Source organism: Vanacampus margaritifer, chromosome 19 (assembly GCF_051991255.1).
Source record: "Vanacampus margaritifer isolate UIUO_Vmar chromosome 19, RoL_Vmar_1.0, whole genome shotgun sequence".
Taxonomy (NCBI): Eukaryota; Metazoa; Chordata; class Actinopteri; order Syngnathiformes; family Syngnathidae; genus Vanacampus; species Vanacampus margaritifer.
In genome coordinates this window covers 13,746,795-13,763,334 of record NC_135450.1, presented here as the reverse complement: position 1 = coordinate 13,763,334, position 16,540 = coordinate 13,746,795, and the positions used below count along the sequence as shown (strand labels likewise).

The following is a 16,540-nucleotide window of genomic DNA, read 5'->3' as shown; positions in this document are numbered from 1 at the left end:
AATAATACACTATATGGAAGTTTATGTTCATGTGAATCTACCAAGACCAACAGTGGGTGGATCGGGCGCTTCACTCTTTCCGACTACCTCAGCCAGTCTAAGGGTCCCACCCACGGATTCATTTATTCCTGCTGGCCTTCAACCCTTAACATTTTTTGATTTACTGTATTAACTAAGCTTGCTTGGCACTACCAAGTGTCACTGAAAAAAAACAACATGACCATTGGGTAGTTGTTTGGAATTTCACATTGACAACTGTTTGGTTCTTCCTTAGACACAAGACCGTAACAATGGACGTGTTTTCGTAGCCAAAACTGGGCAAAATACTGAGAGAATTATTCCGACAGCAAATACTAATATGGAGTTGGTCCACCATTTTGCAGCTACTATTTGATAACTTCCACTTTACCAGGAAGACTTTAAGAGGATGAGGACAGGACTCCGAAGTTCTTCCACAAGAAACTCATCGGGACCTATTTTCGTGCGCTCGACGTAAATAGGGGCACATCTCAATTTTGTGCCAGGGCAAGTCTAGTTAGGGAATTTGGTAAACTGTGCTACCCCTCAATAGGCGTTCCGGCATGTTCTCCGGCGCATCTGCCAATTTGGTGACCAAAAGTAGACTAGATTTTAGACTAGCTAAGTATGTCTAACTTGTGGCGCTGGTTGGGTAACCCGATTTTGGTGGATTTGAACGAGGCGGCCGATCGGAGGTAAAAGGTGGTCTCCAAGTGCTAATCCACAGCGACCATCTTTACCTAATCCAAAAGTGGAGATCGTTTTTGCAGTTCCTTTTACTGTACCTGCTACGCTAACTGTGCGCCTCTCTCTGCTTAATTTAAATAGAATGAGGGGAGCCATTTCGATTGGCCAGAATCGGATGTGTTCCCGCCCATAACAACGCAGAAAAAAATAGGGCCTCATCTAATTATTGTCTGATTTTTTTTTCTCCTAAAACTGTCATATGTTTTTTTTTTTTTTTGTGTGGTCTTAATACCCCTTCATATTTTAGATTTATTTCATTGGCTGTTTGTTTTGACACACAGAATGAAACAGTGCCACAATTGTGGTGAGACTGGCAGGGAAACTTGAGTAAATGACAGACTCAATTTTTTTAGATTACACACATTGAGCACTGGCCAAGAACGTCACATAAAAGTCGACAGTTTGTCCCAAGCCCTACCTAAGTGCTCTTGAGCAAGTACCAGAAAAATGGAAATGTATAAATATTTTTTTCCAGTTTCACAGGAAAAATGTCAGCTGATAGTAAAGATCATTTTGAGTTTCTTAATTCCAGACAAAATATTATATTAGGCTTCATCCGGATTGTGTTTGCGTACAATTTACATAATCCATTCTTTGTTTTGGTTTGTTCTATTCTTGTGTGTTTTTTTTAGCTTCACAAACAAATCTGAATGTCGCAACTCTCGTCCGGGCTTTTCTATGTCATCATAGCAATTTAGCAACAATTTGCTGGTGGTCTCGCGGACCGAAAAGGGTCTCCCGGCATTTTTTTTTGCGCTTGTTTGGAATTGCCGGCATTTATCTTGGAATTCTGCACAAGTCATGGACGAGCCACACGGCAGGCGGCTGCCAGGATCCTAAAAGTCGATTTCAACATTGTCCTGCTCTACAGTTTCAACAATGACGAGCAAAATACCAGACGACTTGAAATGCAAATAAATTTTTCCTATCAACGTATCATTGATGACTCAGTGGCATTTCCTAAATCAGAAGCGTTGACAAGCCCCTCCGTCGGACCCCTGCGTAACCCTCAACTAGCGTTCTGGGAAGGAGCTGCAGTTTAAAAACCGCTCCTCATTCCCCTCGGTGTGTTTTAGAATAACAGAGCGCAGCTGCAGCCCACTTTTTTTTAATTTATTTTTTTTACTCATGTTCTGTTCTTACTGGCCGTTCTCTCCCTCCCTGTTTAATTTTGAGAGCGAGAACGAGCTCGTTGATGAAGTGCAGCAGCTCCGCCACAGACGGGATGTTAGCGATTACAAATCCAACTAAAATATCTCGGTTATGCAACCAGACGTATCGTTCATGTCCAAATTGTCTTTGTCGTTTTGTAACCTCTGTCCAAACAAACGTTCATTTATTTGGTGTGAGATTTAATTACATGTAAGAAACTACGAGAGCGCCTTAACAAAAAGTGAAAAATTAATGGGAGCGTCCTATTCGTGTTTGTTTATCTAACTGCACTCTAGCTGGCCACTTTCTGGCTCACAGAGAATCATCTGAGATGATGATAAAACCGGAGCTTTTTTTGACAGCGAGGGATTATTTTGTTTTCGCATAAATGGCAAAAAGAGGAAATAAATTCACAAATCTGAAAACATTTATGGTCCATCTATTCCATTCATATTATTGATTATTAGCTATCATTTTTAGCGAGCATTTGAAGTAAAGGGTTGATGGAGATTAATCCCTGAACCACAAAAACATGGTGCGATTGTCAAGGAAGCTCCCTCAGAACTACAAAATGCCAGAAGCCAAATGTATAATTTTGGCCTAGTTTTTTACATGTGGCTGAGAAGAAAAAATCTCAATGTGCTAGTAAGGGTCTGCTTGCAGCTCTAGTTATTTTTTATTATTATTTTTTTATTATTCAGACTAATTCTGATCTAGGCAAAAGCTGTGTGCGTCCATAGTTGCCTTTTCATTTTCAGATAGGCCAAACATTCCTTTAAAGGACTGGTCGGAATTTTCTCCTTAATCCACTGAAGTCAACAAAAGATGGCTCACATTGAACATTTGGAAAGCGTTCAGGTATTTGTATCTGTGGCCATTGGGGAGTGCGTGTTTACATCTGGAAACAGCAGCTGACGCTTTTTCTTCAACTTGCTTCGAGGCGATTAAAATGTTTTGGCAAATCCTTTTGCACATTACCAAACCCTCATTGCAGATTGTGTGTTTGGCATAATGATGATGATGATAATAGTTTTTTTCTTTTTCTTTCCCTGGTGCTTGCTTTGCATAGTCTAAAAAGTTCATTTTAAATGGATTTCACATTGGTTAGTGTGTAGTTCTGATACTCACTATTTGACCTTGGCCCTGGATTTCATGTTGCTCCGTTTGCTCCAACACCACCCCCCAAAAAAATCGTAATGAAATTAAAATGCTTTAAAAAAAAATAAATAAATAAATAAAACTGAAACTACACTTTACATTTACAAAACTAACTATAATTAAAGCGTTAATTAGTTCACATACGGCAAATACGTCCATAATGTTTACAAGTATATAGCAAAATGTGTTTACTCATCTGGGAGTTGTGGTCCTTTTAATGTGTCGCACGGAATTGACGTCATCCAGCAGTATCCAATAAAACAGCGCCACCAGGTGGCATCATAAATTGTGGCTTGTTTAACGTTAGTCTCCAATGGCTCCCTTGCTTTTATAATTTCATTAACCTTGTAGTAACGCGTGTGTGTTTTGCATGTGTGTGTTTTTGTATTTATGGTAGCGTGTGTGTAACCTCGCCAGCCAGATTTATAATTGTGATTCACTCGATGGAGTTCCTTCACATTATCAATCTGGTGTTCACTAGGCAGACCCATTCGGGAAAGGCGGGGCTTGCTGTACAATACTTCGAGCTGATTGGACGATGCGGCATCTTTGCACATTTTGTTTTGACCAATCAAGGCAACGGATGAAAATATCGTCTTCCGTCTCGTCTTGGGGGGGGTAGCACAAACATCTTTACCAGATAAAAAATACACGAAACTCCTCTAGTTCTTTAAATTCAACAAGAAAACGGTGAGTAATTCTGCGAGAACATAATTAGCATCGGCGCTTATTGGTTTCGTCCTGCCTAAACGACGCCTGATTGGTCCGATCGAGAAAAGATCAGCGGAGCGGTACAAGACGTATTCTCCGGAGTTTGTTGACAAGATTTGTTACAGAATTGTTCATTTGTATTCTGTCAATTAAAAAAAACTAAACAAAAACATTTCCTCATATCGAAATAAATATACTTAAAATAAAAATAATTAAAAAAAAATTTCTCCGGAATTTGTGAACTCACAAATATCGCGAGAATTCATCTTGCTGGCAAGGTTAGCATGCGTGGACATTTTGGCTCACTTCAATGATGATGTTTTTTTTCTTTCACTTTTTAAGCTATGTGTGTGTATATGCTCCAAGTCCTCCTCCAGCCATGATATGGAGCGCCTAGGTGTGTGTGGTCCTCATTCAGCATTTTCAACCACCAGCAGATGTTAGGATGACCACCATGATGGTTGTTATTTTTATCACGTGCCCGCGCGTGTGCGACTGACCAAACCACTAAGCCTAGCAAGATAAAACAACACGGTAAAGACCACCACTAACAGTTTGCAGAACATTTGGCACCACTGCCAATTATTTTGCTTCCTAAGTTTAACCATGAAGGAATAAATAGCATAAACTACTTTTTGGGAGGTGGATATGACCTCTAACCCCTTGAGGTCAAAGTCTATGTTGTTCAGTGCACATCCTATTTAACGCAAAGTGCTCCAAAACTTGTCGGAGCGACATTATGGAGCCAATGTGTTTTTTTTTTTTCTTCCCAACATTCTTCAACACTTTGCGGACACTTTAACCATCTGCGATGATGACTCAGGCTTTCCAAACAGGCTCGAGGGCCAGCACGGCTTTGGCGACGTCCGACTTCAGGCACCTAACTAAATATTTGTCACTTTGAATCTACTTTTCAAACCTGTTTCTGTGTATGACAAAAGAGAAGTTTTCAAAGTCACAGAGGACGGGAAAAGTATTAGCGAGGGTCCTTTGGCTCGGCGTGTGAATGAGTTTTGGGAAGCGTGGGTGTTTGGAAGGACATCATGTGATTTACCAAAAATGAATTTAACTCTATTCTCGCTCTACATAGTTAACTTTGAATAATTATTTACAACGTATTGCCCTGAGAAGTCAATTCTAAGCAGAATCAGACCAAGGTAAAAGTGAACTAAGCACCTGCTAAGGGCCCTGTGACCACTAGGGGGAGCTCCGGGAACAATTAACAGTCATCAGATCTTGCAGTACTACAGTACTTTTACTTTTTTTTTTAAACCATTTATTTTGTGTGCCGTATATAGTCACTAGTATCTAATTATTTATGAACAAAAAAAATGGAGAACAACAGAGAAACAGAAAAAAGTTCAATTTTGGGATGATGGTCGTTTTAACTAACACTTTTTGCAGATTTTTAAGAATTAATATTGTTTCTTTAAGATTAAAACCTTTAAAAGGCATATGATATCAATAATTAATATTATTGGCAAAAAAAGAAAAGAAAAGAGAGAGCTCCAAAATTACTACTTGAGTTTTAAAATAAGAACTTCTACTGCGTAGTCGCCATTACCATTTTTTTTAACGCGACCACGACGCCATCTAGTGGCGAAAGAACATCATGAAAAATGTATCCACGACTCAACTAAAAAGCTCACGATGGCGGTTAACAGTCAGCAAAGGAATTTAATTAAAAAGTGCTATGTTGATTTGTATGAAATAATATGTTGTCGTTTGAAGCTTGAGCCCACAAAGTTACAAGATGTTCTCGTCAAACGTGCGCCCCTTCCAGGAAGTCTGCTGAGTCATGAGGCATGCAAAAAGCTTGAGGATGACAAATCTGTTATGAATTGAAAAATCATTAACCGTCGACTTTTGACACACACATTTTGTGCTTCGTACCATAAATACAGCTCAACCGAGACCCTAAATCTATGATCTATGCAGTTCAATAAGGTAACGTAATCAAAAATATTTATTACATATTATTTTTGCATCATTTGATTGCTCCAATGATACCTTGACTGCGATCACTGAAATGGGATGGTCAATCAATCTTTGTCCATACGAAGAAGATATTCAGCCTGCCCCCAAAAAAAGAAAAAAAAGAAATAAGATTATCGCAGTCAAGAATTAAAGTGGAAGTCAACTTTAAACATTTCTTGACAATAATATGTTATATGTGACCTCACTAGTCTAAACATGACATTCTGATTAATATTACATTTTTGGAATATGAGTTATGAAAATCCAACTGTTTTTTTATCAATTTTAAGGGGCGGCCATTTTGCTCCTTGCTGTTGACTGAAGATGACATCACAGTTGCTCAGGCAACGTACCAGTCACAGCTCACCTGGTTTCTGAAACTGCGCTGCGATTGGTTGTTACCTGAGCAACTGTGATGTCATCTTCAGTCGACAGCAACTGGCAAAATGGCCGCCCCCTGTGATGGATCAAAATGGCTGCATTTTGCTGCTTAGCTCATATTCCACTAACGCAATATTAACCAGAATGCCATATTTAGATTAGTGATGCAGCGTAGAACATATTATTGTGAAAACGTTTTTTTGTTGTTGTTGACGCTCCTCTTATAATAAAAAGATGGCGTCGTACCAAAAAGCTGACGGGGTCGGTAGGTTTAATCTTCGAGCATTCTTGCAAGGCTTCGGTGAGTGCAGGCATCACAAACTTCATCAAGTAGTTTCTCAGCGGGAGAGCTTTCGCTTCCAGGAGCTCGTGCTCTTGCCTCTGCACCTCGGCCAAATTATTTTGCTGACCCCCACCCAAAAAAAAAAAAAAAGTTAGAGAAGGTGAACTTATGTTGACTTGTAAAGGTTAAAGTGCATTTCATGTACCCAAGCTTCATACTGCGTTGCCATCTCAGCGAGCAAGGCTTCGTTGCGTCGTTTCCTCTCCGCCGCTTCTTTGGCCTCTTTCTGCTTCCTCTCCATTTCTCGCCTCCTGTCCTCCTCCTCCTCCTGCTCCTCAGTACTGAGGCCGTAGTTCTTGGGGGGGCCCACCACCTCGATGATGTTGCTCTCGATCAGTTTGAATTCGGGGTCGTCGTCTTTCACCTCTGGCGGGGGGGGGGGGGGGGGGGGGGGGGGGAGTCACTGTGTTAAAAAGGCCAGGTTGGACTGTGTTTGTGAGGTTGCAGCGCCCTCTGTTGGTCAGTTTATTCAATTCTAATTAGGCATGTTCTTGGCCACCTGTGCTTGTTGTTAAGGCTCGCGCTAATCGACAGACAGACAAAGTTGGTCGTTACACGTTCAAGCTTTGCTACAACTGTTTTTCTTCAATGTGTGCGTGCATTAGCGGGTAAGTGCCTCAATGGAACGTTACTAATAATTCTAAGTCATATATATATATATTAATTAAAGTAAATGATACTTGTACAATTTGGACTTTATGAATCGCTAATTAGCCCAGCTAAGTAGCATTGACACCTGTTTAATTTGTATTGTATTATACATGCTTTACAGTAACCACACACACATAACCCCCCACCCCCATCTCACAATTAACTCATTCATTGCCATTGACTGCTATAGACGTCAAAAATTCATTTGAACTATTTCTATTAGTTTAACATTTTTTCCCACTTTTGTTAACAAGAGTATGAAAATCAAGATTTTTTTTATTGTACATTTCGAACAGTTATAAAATTTGTGATTAATTTTGAGTTAGCTAGTGAAGTCATGCGATTAATCATCATCCCAAATTTTTAATAATGTTTTCTTTTTTTTAATTCATTCACTACCATTGACGACTATAGACGTCAAAAATTCATTTGAACTATTTCTATTAATTAAAAAAAAAAATCCACTTTTGTTACCAAGAGTATGAAAACCTATAATTTTTTTAATTGTACATTTAGAACAGATGTAAAATTTGTGATTAATCATGAGTTAACTAGTGAAGTCATGCGATTAATTACAATTAAAAATGTTAATCGCCTGTCACCCCTATTTTTTTTATTTTTTTTAATGAATTTATGGCAGTGAATGACTTAAACAACAGAAAAGAGAAAAGCTGGACTGATCATTACCTCACCTGGACAAGCTATGTTCTAACCAGACGTACTACAGCGGTTATCAACCTCATAATTCAGTTTTTACCAGCAAATACTTTTCAGAGTGGGAACTTCTACTACTTAATATGATCTGAAATGTTCTTGTGATCTTGTAAAAAAAAAAAAAAAAAAGTCTTCCCGGAGAAGTGGAATCAAAACAGGGAGGTGTCCCAATACTTTTGTCACGCGCTAATTCAAAATACGACGGTATTGTCATGTTACCAAGATATGCCGGGTATATTTCCTGCTCATCAAAGTAGTCGAGGGCGGTTTCCGCCGCCCTGCTGAGTTGTCGGAATCTGGCCAGTCGAGGGACGAACTCATCCTGGGTCAAGCCTCTTTTCTGGGCCTCGCTCTCAGGAAGATCTTGTACTTTCTTCGTCAGGTACTCATCAGATGCATCCAGGGCAAACACATATTCTAGAAAAAAAACAGAAGTTTTTATCATTTGATAGTAAACAAGAGCTTGAATCGATAAATGGACAACCTGGAGTGATCTTGTTGTATGAGGGAGTCCCGTCTGGCGAGTCTTGGTTGTCTCCATCCTCAGCTGAGCATTAAGTACGCATGTCAGGACACTGGATGTTGTTATTTACTAAAGAGCATCTGGATTAACTGGAGGAAACGCAAACTCACCACTGAACATGTGCTTCGCTTGCTCAAATGTCCTCGGGAAGCCATAGAGAACGTACCCTTGGTTCCTACAAGGCTTGGAACTGAGCTTTTCGGTTAAAATTTCAAAAAGTAGATCATCCTCAAGTCGATCTAATTGTAGGGAAAAAGTTGTTTTTTATATGGCGTGAGATATTGACATACCAAAGAGAATGAAACCTTTTTTTTCTCCACTCATGTATGTAATCAAGTCGTAGTGCTGTATTTAAAGAAAAAAATCATTGGGGCACTACTGAGACTTTTTTTTTTTTAAACTGCACAATAACCCTTTAACTCATTCACTGCCATCGACGGCTATAGACGTCAACAATTAATTTGAACTATTTCTATTAGTTTAACATTTTTTCCCATTTTTGTTAACAAGAGTATGAAAACCTAGATTTTTTTTATTGTACATTTGGAACAGATATAAAATTTGTGATTAATCGCGAGTTAACTAGTGAAGTTATGCGATTAATTATGATTAAAAAATTTAATCACCTGATGCTCCTAATTTAAAAAAAAAAAAAATTTAAAGAAAAGATTATTAAAAATAAAAATAAGAATACTTTTTACTAAGAAAGAAGAAAAGATTATTAAAAATTAGGGGCGTCAAGAGATTACATTTTTTTTCGTAATTTATTGCTTGACTTCACTAGTTAACTCACGATTAATCACAAATTTTATATCTGTTCTAGATGTACAATAATTTTTTTTCTAGGTTTTCATATTCTTGTTAACAAACGTGTGAAAAAAATGTTGTTTTTTTTTGGTAATTTTTTTACGCCTATAGCCGTCAATGGCAGTGAATGAGTTAAAATGTAAACGATTTAGCAGGATTTATGCGTGTGAAAAGTTTCATGAGTCATTGTCCAGTCATCAAAATCATCACCTGCATTATTTTCCAAGCTTGCTTTTATAGTTTCCAGTTGATCCTGCGCCGTTTCCTGTTCGCTGACCTCGGCATCAATTCTGGCTATGGTAGCTTTCTGTGGAGTACAAAAAAAAGCTCATTTTTTCTTATTGTTGCTTTGAATTTCATTAATTTATATAATCCCTCTTATGAAACTCATGTAATCTTTTTACGCAGGCAAATTAAAATGTTGGGCAGTCACTGACCAGCTGCGCCATCTTTTCGTCGATGACGTCTCGGATGTTGATGTGATGTATTCGGTAACGTGCGCACAGCTTCTCCGCCAGTTTGCGTTTACCCACGGCTGGCGGTCCAGTGAGGCAGATTCTGATTGGCTATTGAGATGGGACAGGAAAAAGAAAAAAAAAACAATCAAGGAGCATTTTTAGAGCAATTTCACTTTGGAGGACTTACAAGTAGCTTTCTTGTGTGTCTGTATTCTTCCACGAGGGCTTCCATATTCTCAATCATGCCGACTTCTGCTAACCAGTTGAAGTTGAAGGAATCTTTCACGACAAACGCATCCAGGCGAAGGTCGACGCTGAGATACTCTAACTCCTCTTGCTGAACTCAAGACGAGGAAAAAAATTACAAACAAAAAATACTTGTACTTAATCCAGGTCCAGAAAGTAAAAAACATGCCACAGTTTAGCTTTAACCCCTCGTGCTAGCTAGCTAGCTAGCTTCCTAGCAGGTAAACAAGCACCTGGGGAGCTAGCTAGGGAGCCACAGTTTGGCTTTAGCCCCAGGTGCTAGCTAAGCTAGCTAGCTTCCTAGCTAGCTCCCCGGTAGCTTGTTTACCTGCGAGGGAGCTAGCTAGCTTAGCTAGCACCTGGGGCTAAAGCCAAACTGTGGCTCCCTAGCTAGCTCCCCGGTTGCTTGTTTACATGCTAGGAAGCTAGCTAGCTAGCACGAAGGGCTAAAGCTAAACTGTGGCATGTTTTTTACTTTCTGGACCTGTATTTGCCACCTCTAAATATACCTTATAGGCCTTCATTGCGATGGCTTCCTTCTCTGGCACTTGACATACTCGTCCTGTCCCAAGCACATGACTCACAGCCTAAAACGTCAAGAGGAGAGTTCAATATCACAAGTAGGATGAGAAAATGATTTTAAAAATCTAAAATAGAGCAGAACACTCAGCGACAATATTTTCAGTCATTTAAAGCGTGTTGGTTTACCTTCACGATGTCCCCAAGTGTGTTCTTAGATTCATCAATTGCGAGAATATATTTGGACTTGGGTTTGACGTCAATCAAACTTTGTATCACTCTGTAAAAGAAATCACGGCCAGTTAAGTAAGCACAAACAGTTTGAAAATGAATATATTTTAAAATTACTTAGCAAGGTCAAGCACGTGGATGGTGGGGATGAAATTGATGCCCTCTCCAAATATGGGAACTTTTGCACACTCCGACAACCAAGAGACCTAAAAGCAAATACAAAACCATAACAAACAAGCAGGAAATGACAGCGACTGTGCATGATGAAGTACAACCGACCTTGAAAAAGTAGTGGAAGAGATTTTCTCCCTTTCCATACTGTATCCCCGCAGCCAAAACGTAACCTTTCAGTTTAGTTTTTTTCTGGAAGACAGAACAGAATCAATTGTATGGCGTGTTACGTCACAAAATGTAGCATATTTTTCTCCCACTTCCTTACCCCGGTTCCCAGTTTGAGCACTTGTTTCTCCATATTGTTGTGGTGTTTAAAGCTGGGATGCGGCCGTCTTTTGCGGAACTCCTCCTCCGTTATAAATCGTTCTCCCTCCTCCTGCACGAGAGACGCATTAGCAATATCATCCGCATTGTGTGGCACATCTGCCACGCTCACCGTTTCCTGTTTCTTGGTCAACGCCCACGTCAACACCGTCGAGACTAAGATGAACATTTTCTTTGACCGGAAGTTCTCCATTTCACCATGAAGAGCTACAATAAAAATTCGGTAAAGCCACGTCGTAGGTACAATTCCGACTACAATGGTATGACAATGATTTTGCTTTCTTGTTTCTCCACCTGTGATTGCCCAGGTTGCCTCTTCAATGTCGTCTTGCGTTGCATTTTCTGAGATGTTGTAAATGATTATGTCGCAATCCAGCAAGCGTGGCAGGAGGTCCTCTCTGCTTAGTGACTGCAAAACAAGATTACAAATAAACATAGGACAGAACCAGCCCGTCAGAGGCCCATTAACTGCAATTGTTCAATAAAACTAACTGTTGTTGCTCATGTTGTCCACTGGAGGGCGTACCAACCAATTAAATGCCTGAAGTTAATGCACTTGTGAAGGCTAACTTTGGCAAGTTTGAACTGTGATACCATATTGTGAAATAAATCCCTTCTATAGAAATATTTTAAAAGACTGAATCCTAGAAACAAACAATAAAGGAAATTCATTGATGCCACACACAAAAAATAAAAATAAAAAATCACGCTATGACATGATATATTTCACGTTTTAATGTGATGATAACTGATCAATAAGTTTAACTTCCGGTTCAGGTCATTGGCTGAGTTATTAGCTACATTACTATGCTGCCTTTCTGTAATACTGTTTAAAAATAAAGGCGAAGTGTTTGCAAAATTTGAAAAGAAGACACACATACCTTTATAGGGTTCTGCCAGTGACCTGAACCGGAAACGATTGCTTTGTTTTGTTCTGTGGAATGTGGAAGCCGAATGTTAATGTGATAACTTATCACATTATTTGGGGTGCATAATGCATTCACTTGAGGAAAAATAAATAAATAATTTTGAGTATTTTTTTGCGGAGCGGGGGGGGGGGGGGGGGTCTTTGTCTATTTGTCTGTTTTTTTAGTTTATATTTATCTAATTATTATTATTTGTTTTGTATTATGGATTTTCCCCCTATTTTTTGAATGTAGTCTGTTTTTCATCATATTTTCAGTTTTTCGGGATATATTTTGTTATTTTTTTATGACAGAAAGAAATTATTCCAACAATTTAAAAAAAATCTAAAATTCTGAAAAACAAATAAACAAAAATTACTTCATAAAACAGAAAAAAAAACATTTTCAAAAAGCCCCCGCAGAAATCCCTCAGAAAAAGAGGTTGTTGTTTTTTCTCGTGAAAAGCAATACGCTTCCTTACATTATAACTTGATATTTATTTATTTTTAACATATTAGTAATATAAAAATATATACTGTACATAATATACATAACACAATTTGTATTCATTTTATGAGATAACTGATAAATTATTGTTAAATGAATTATAAATAACATACTGTAATTTAAAAACGGAGAATTATTCATCATTTTATTCAAACACTCTATTTTAGATATCCATTAATTGGCCCATTTGTCACATCACATTGAACTTATTATTATTATTATTAATGGGGGGGGGGGGGCTCACCGTATACTGCTCATGCAAAACACTAGCTTTCTCCTTGAATTTGGTGGATGTAGAGGACAACGTGCCGACCACCTGGAATGCAGGTTCATTGAACTGTGGTTCGCCGTCATCGTCATCTTCTACCTTCTCCCCGCAACTCGATAAATACTGTCCAAGTCAGAAAAAGAGAGAGAAAATAATGAATTGTGCAAAGGTAAGCTCTCCTGAATGCATCTCGTGTATTTACATCACCTCAGCGATGTGTTTGGAGGAATATTTGTCGACGCCGTTCACAAAAATACGTCGGGGACGTTTTTTGTCACCCATTTTAGATAAACGATAAGATTGTTAATGTTTACTAAGCTTTAGTGCGCTAAAAAAGGGCTCAGTAGAGCACCGGTAGCAGTTGCTTGTTTTGGTCTTGACTAAAATGATCACCTAGGAGACGGGACCACTCTTGCGTGAGTCTGACGTCATCACTTGGCGACGACAAACTGAATTGCACGGGTTTCCATGGAAGCCAGTTCCCGCCCACTTCGCACAGTTTTCAGTTGTTTCGCAGAAATTAAACTTAGACGTTACGAATTTACATCAAATTAATTTACGTCTCACATCAGTAAAGTTGAATTTTGGCATAAGCATTACAGGTACTACTCAATAAATTAGAATATCGCAGCAAATTAATTTAAATTTAATTCAAAAAGAGAAACTTTATTAACACAGCAAAATAATTTTCAGAGGGCAAACGGTTATCACTTTTTTTGTTAACAAAAGTTTTGTAGCTATTTTTTTTTTTTAGGTGTTTAAAAAAAAGATATAATAATTACAAGTCACTAATGAAGCTCTTCAAGATATATTTTGCCTTTTGAATTAAACACAATAAATTAAGTGTTCTGGAATAGAGAAATAATAATAATAATAATAATGCATTATATTTAGGATATTTAGGACACCGTAAAATATGTTACAAAAGAGAAGACTAAAAAAAAATATATATATATATAAAAGGAAAAAAACAACAATATAAAGTAGGTATGTAGCAAAAAAAAGCGGGGTAGTGATGTCATTATATGTACAAATAATAAACTAAAGGTATAGAACAAAGAAGTCGTGAATGCATCACAACTATTATTCAAAAACTACTTTGTAAATCAAAATGCATACGTTAAATATCAACACAATCAAAACTGACCTGGGATCCATTTTAGATCCCCTTATGTTTCTAAAAAGCCCCAAAAAAAATCTAAAAAATCTAATGCCCTTACATTGTTGATCTTTCTCGTTACAGCTTTTATTCATCCCTGTTTCACACCACCCATGCCGTGATAATCACACATACACCCACACCTGTGAGTGTCGTCACGCCGCAGGACAATGGAGCGCTGGCATGGAAACTTCCAAAGCACCTCATATATTTATAGAGCTGACATTATCTGACAAACTGCTGGCAAGCGCCGCGCGGCGGCGTCTGCACTGGACAGACCTCGGCACTCAAATGTGCACTGATACTGAAATGAGGAAAGCTGCTGAGGGGATGCCTGGTTTGCCCTTGCCATGTATAGTGAGACTCTAAATATATGATATTGTTATGATGGATTAATTACAACCAACATTTCTCATTTGAGAGTTTTGCTTCACAAATACAGCTTGTTTACAGCAACGCTTCATCACATTACAGTGATGGACGTTAACACCAAGGACGCTAATGCCGATTACTATCACTCATTGTCAGCGACTGCTGCTGAAATAGACCCTAAGTCAAGACAATGTTTGTGTATAATTCATCATGCTTTGTTAGAAACATAACCCCGCAAAAAAAGACCAATTATTCTTTTATTGGGGATTTTAAATGCACCGAAATATGATGGATGGTTTGGATTGGAGAGTGTAAACTGCTGTCAAAGTAGGGGATAGACCTGGCGGTCGCAATAAAACAGTTGTTTCGAACAGCTGCTGAAGCGTGTGTGGAGAGGGGGGGGGGGGCGCTTGTGGAGGGGCTCAGCTGTCAAGACAGACAAACGCTTTGCTTCCTAGGTTTCCTTTTAAGGATGAAACGTGCCTCAAAATCGCAACCCCTTTCAGACCCATCTGCTTGATCCAGATAAAGACACAGTGATACAGACACAAGCTGGTGTCTGCCAGAAAGTGCCTGATCAAGTGCTTTAAGCTAGGAGTGTCTGAGTCCAGTTTGAGGGCCGCATACATGAAAATGGAAAGATGCGGGGCCACTTCTTATTTAAGTTTAATTGATGAAACACTTTTTTTTTTTATTTAACTTTCTGTTAAAGGTGATAAGGATCTTTCAAGATTTCGGGGTGGCCGTCGGCCCTGGATCCCGCTAGACTAGACCCACCCCTGCACACTTTAGTAAACAGACTATTTTAAATTCATTTTTAAGTATGTTTTTGTCATGTCACGGGTACTGTTCATTTAATCAACAAATAATAAAATAAAATAATTTCGTCAACACACATTTTTCACTGGACTAGACAAGACTAAAACCCTCATTAATAAACAGAGGTGGTAAATCCAGGTCCAGAAAGTAAAAACCCTGCCACAGTTTGGCTTTAGCCCCTGATGCTAGCTAACTAGCTCCGTAGCAGGTAAACGAGCACAGTGGGAGCTAGCTGGGGAGCTAGCTAGCTAGCACCTGAAAATATAAACCCTGCCACAGTTTGGCTTTAGCCCCTGATGCTAGCTAACTAGCTCCGTAGCAGGTAAATGAGCACAGTGGGAGCTAGCTGGGGAGCTAGCTAGCTAGCACCTGACAATATAAACCCTGCCACAGTTTGGCTTTAGTCCCTGATGCTAGCTAGCTACCTAGCTAGTTCCCTAGCATGTAAACGAGCACCATGGAACCTAGCTACATAGCTAGCACCTGGGGCTAAAGCCAAATCGTGGCAGGTTTTTTACTTTCTGGACCTGGATTTGCTGCCACTGTTAATAAAAAATAACTGCGACTAAATTAGAGACGAAAATGTACGTCACTTAATTAAAATTGGACTAAAAATTGACTAAATAAAAAAACGGGATGAGGCTTTGACTAAGTATGATTAAAAACTAACGAGCATGATTTGAAACTGGACTAAAATTGAGACTAAATTTTAAAATGGCGGCTAAAATTAACACTCGTCACAGGCCGCTGAAAAATGGATGTCGGGCCACAAATGGCCCCCGGGACGTAATTAGGACGCCACTACGTTAAACCATCAATGGGCATAGCAAGCCTTGCCTGTCAGAATATTTTGGCGACTGCTGCTGTAAAGAAGGTAAATATAGAATGACAATATAGCAACACTGAGTTTAGCGGGATTACGCATAATCCACGAGCTGGCGAGCCAAATCCAAATTTGCTCGCTTTGATTAGGCCGATCCCACAGCTCTTGCGGTGATGTCATTCCCACAAACAGCGCGTAGAACGTCATATCCTGTTAGCCATTAAGCTAACTTTCACTAATACTAATAATTTTTTTGTATTTTGCCACATTTTCATCAATGTTTACTAGCGCTACTGCAAATTTTGAGATATTCTTGCTCTTCCTTTGTGAATTTCTACCTGACCGATAACACAAAATACCGTTACGCAAATCAAATTATCAAGCTATCAAGCTACCCATAAAAGCTCAGAATAGAAGTAAACAAATAGGTTAGCAGCGTCACTCTTGGAAGTACATTACGCACGTCTACAAATGGAACGGTTGATGGTGCGGGGAGGTATTTACATTCTTACTACTCTCTCAAGCCCCCCACGGCACGGCGACGGAACTTGAC

The 16,540-nt window shown here is 39.0% G+C and overlaps 1 protein-coding gene across 1 annotated transcript; it reads right to left on the bottom strand.

Annotated features, from left to right (window-relative positions):
- Positions 1-5,443: 5,443 nt before the first annotated feature.
- ak7a (adenylate kinase 7a) lies at positions 5,444-13,348 on the bottom strand. Its single transcript, XM_077552752.1, has 19 exons — positions 13,022-13,348; positions 12,791-12,937; positions 11,429-11,543; positions 11,247-11,341; positions 11,076-11,186; positions 10,916-10,999; positions 10,754-10,842; positions 10,595-10,685; positions 10,396-10,473; positions 9,828-9,977; positions 9,620-9,748; positions 9,393-9,489; positions 8,486-8,614; positions 8,337-8,399; positions 8,072-8,269; positions 6,633-6,853; positions 6,391-6,549; positions 5,797-5,861; positions 5,444-5,617 (listed from the first exon to the last, which is right to left on the bottom strand). The coding sequence occupies exons 1-18, from the start codon at positions 13,094-13,096 to the stop codon at positions 5,829-5,831; spliced, it is 2,064 nt and encodes a 687-aa protein (XP_077408878.1). The 5' UTR covers positions 13,097-13,348; the 3' UTR covers positions 5,444-5,617; positions 5,797-5,828.
- Positions 13,349-16,540: the final 3,192 nt, after the last annotated feature.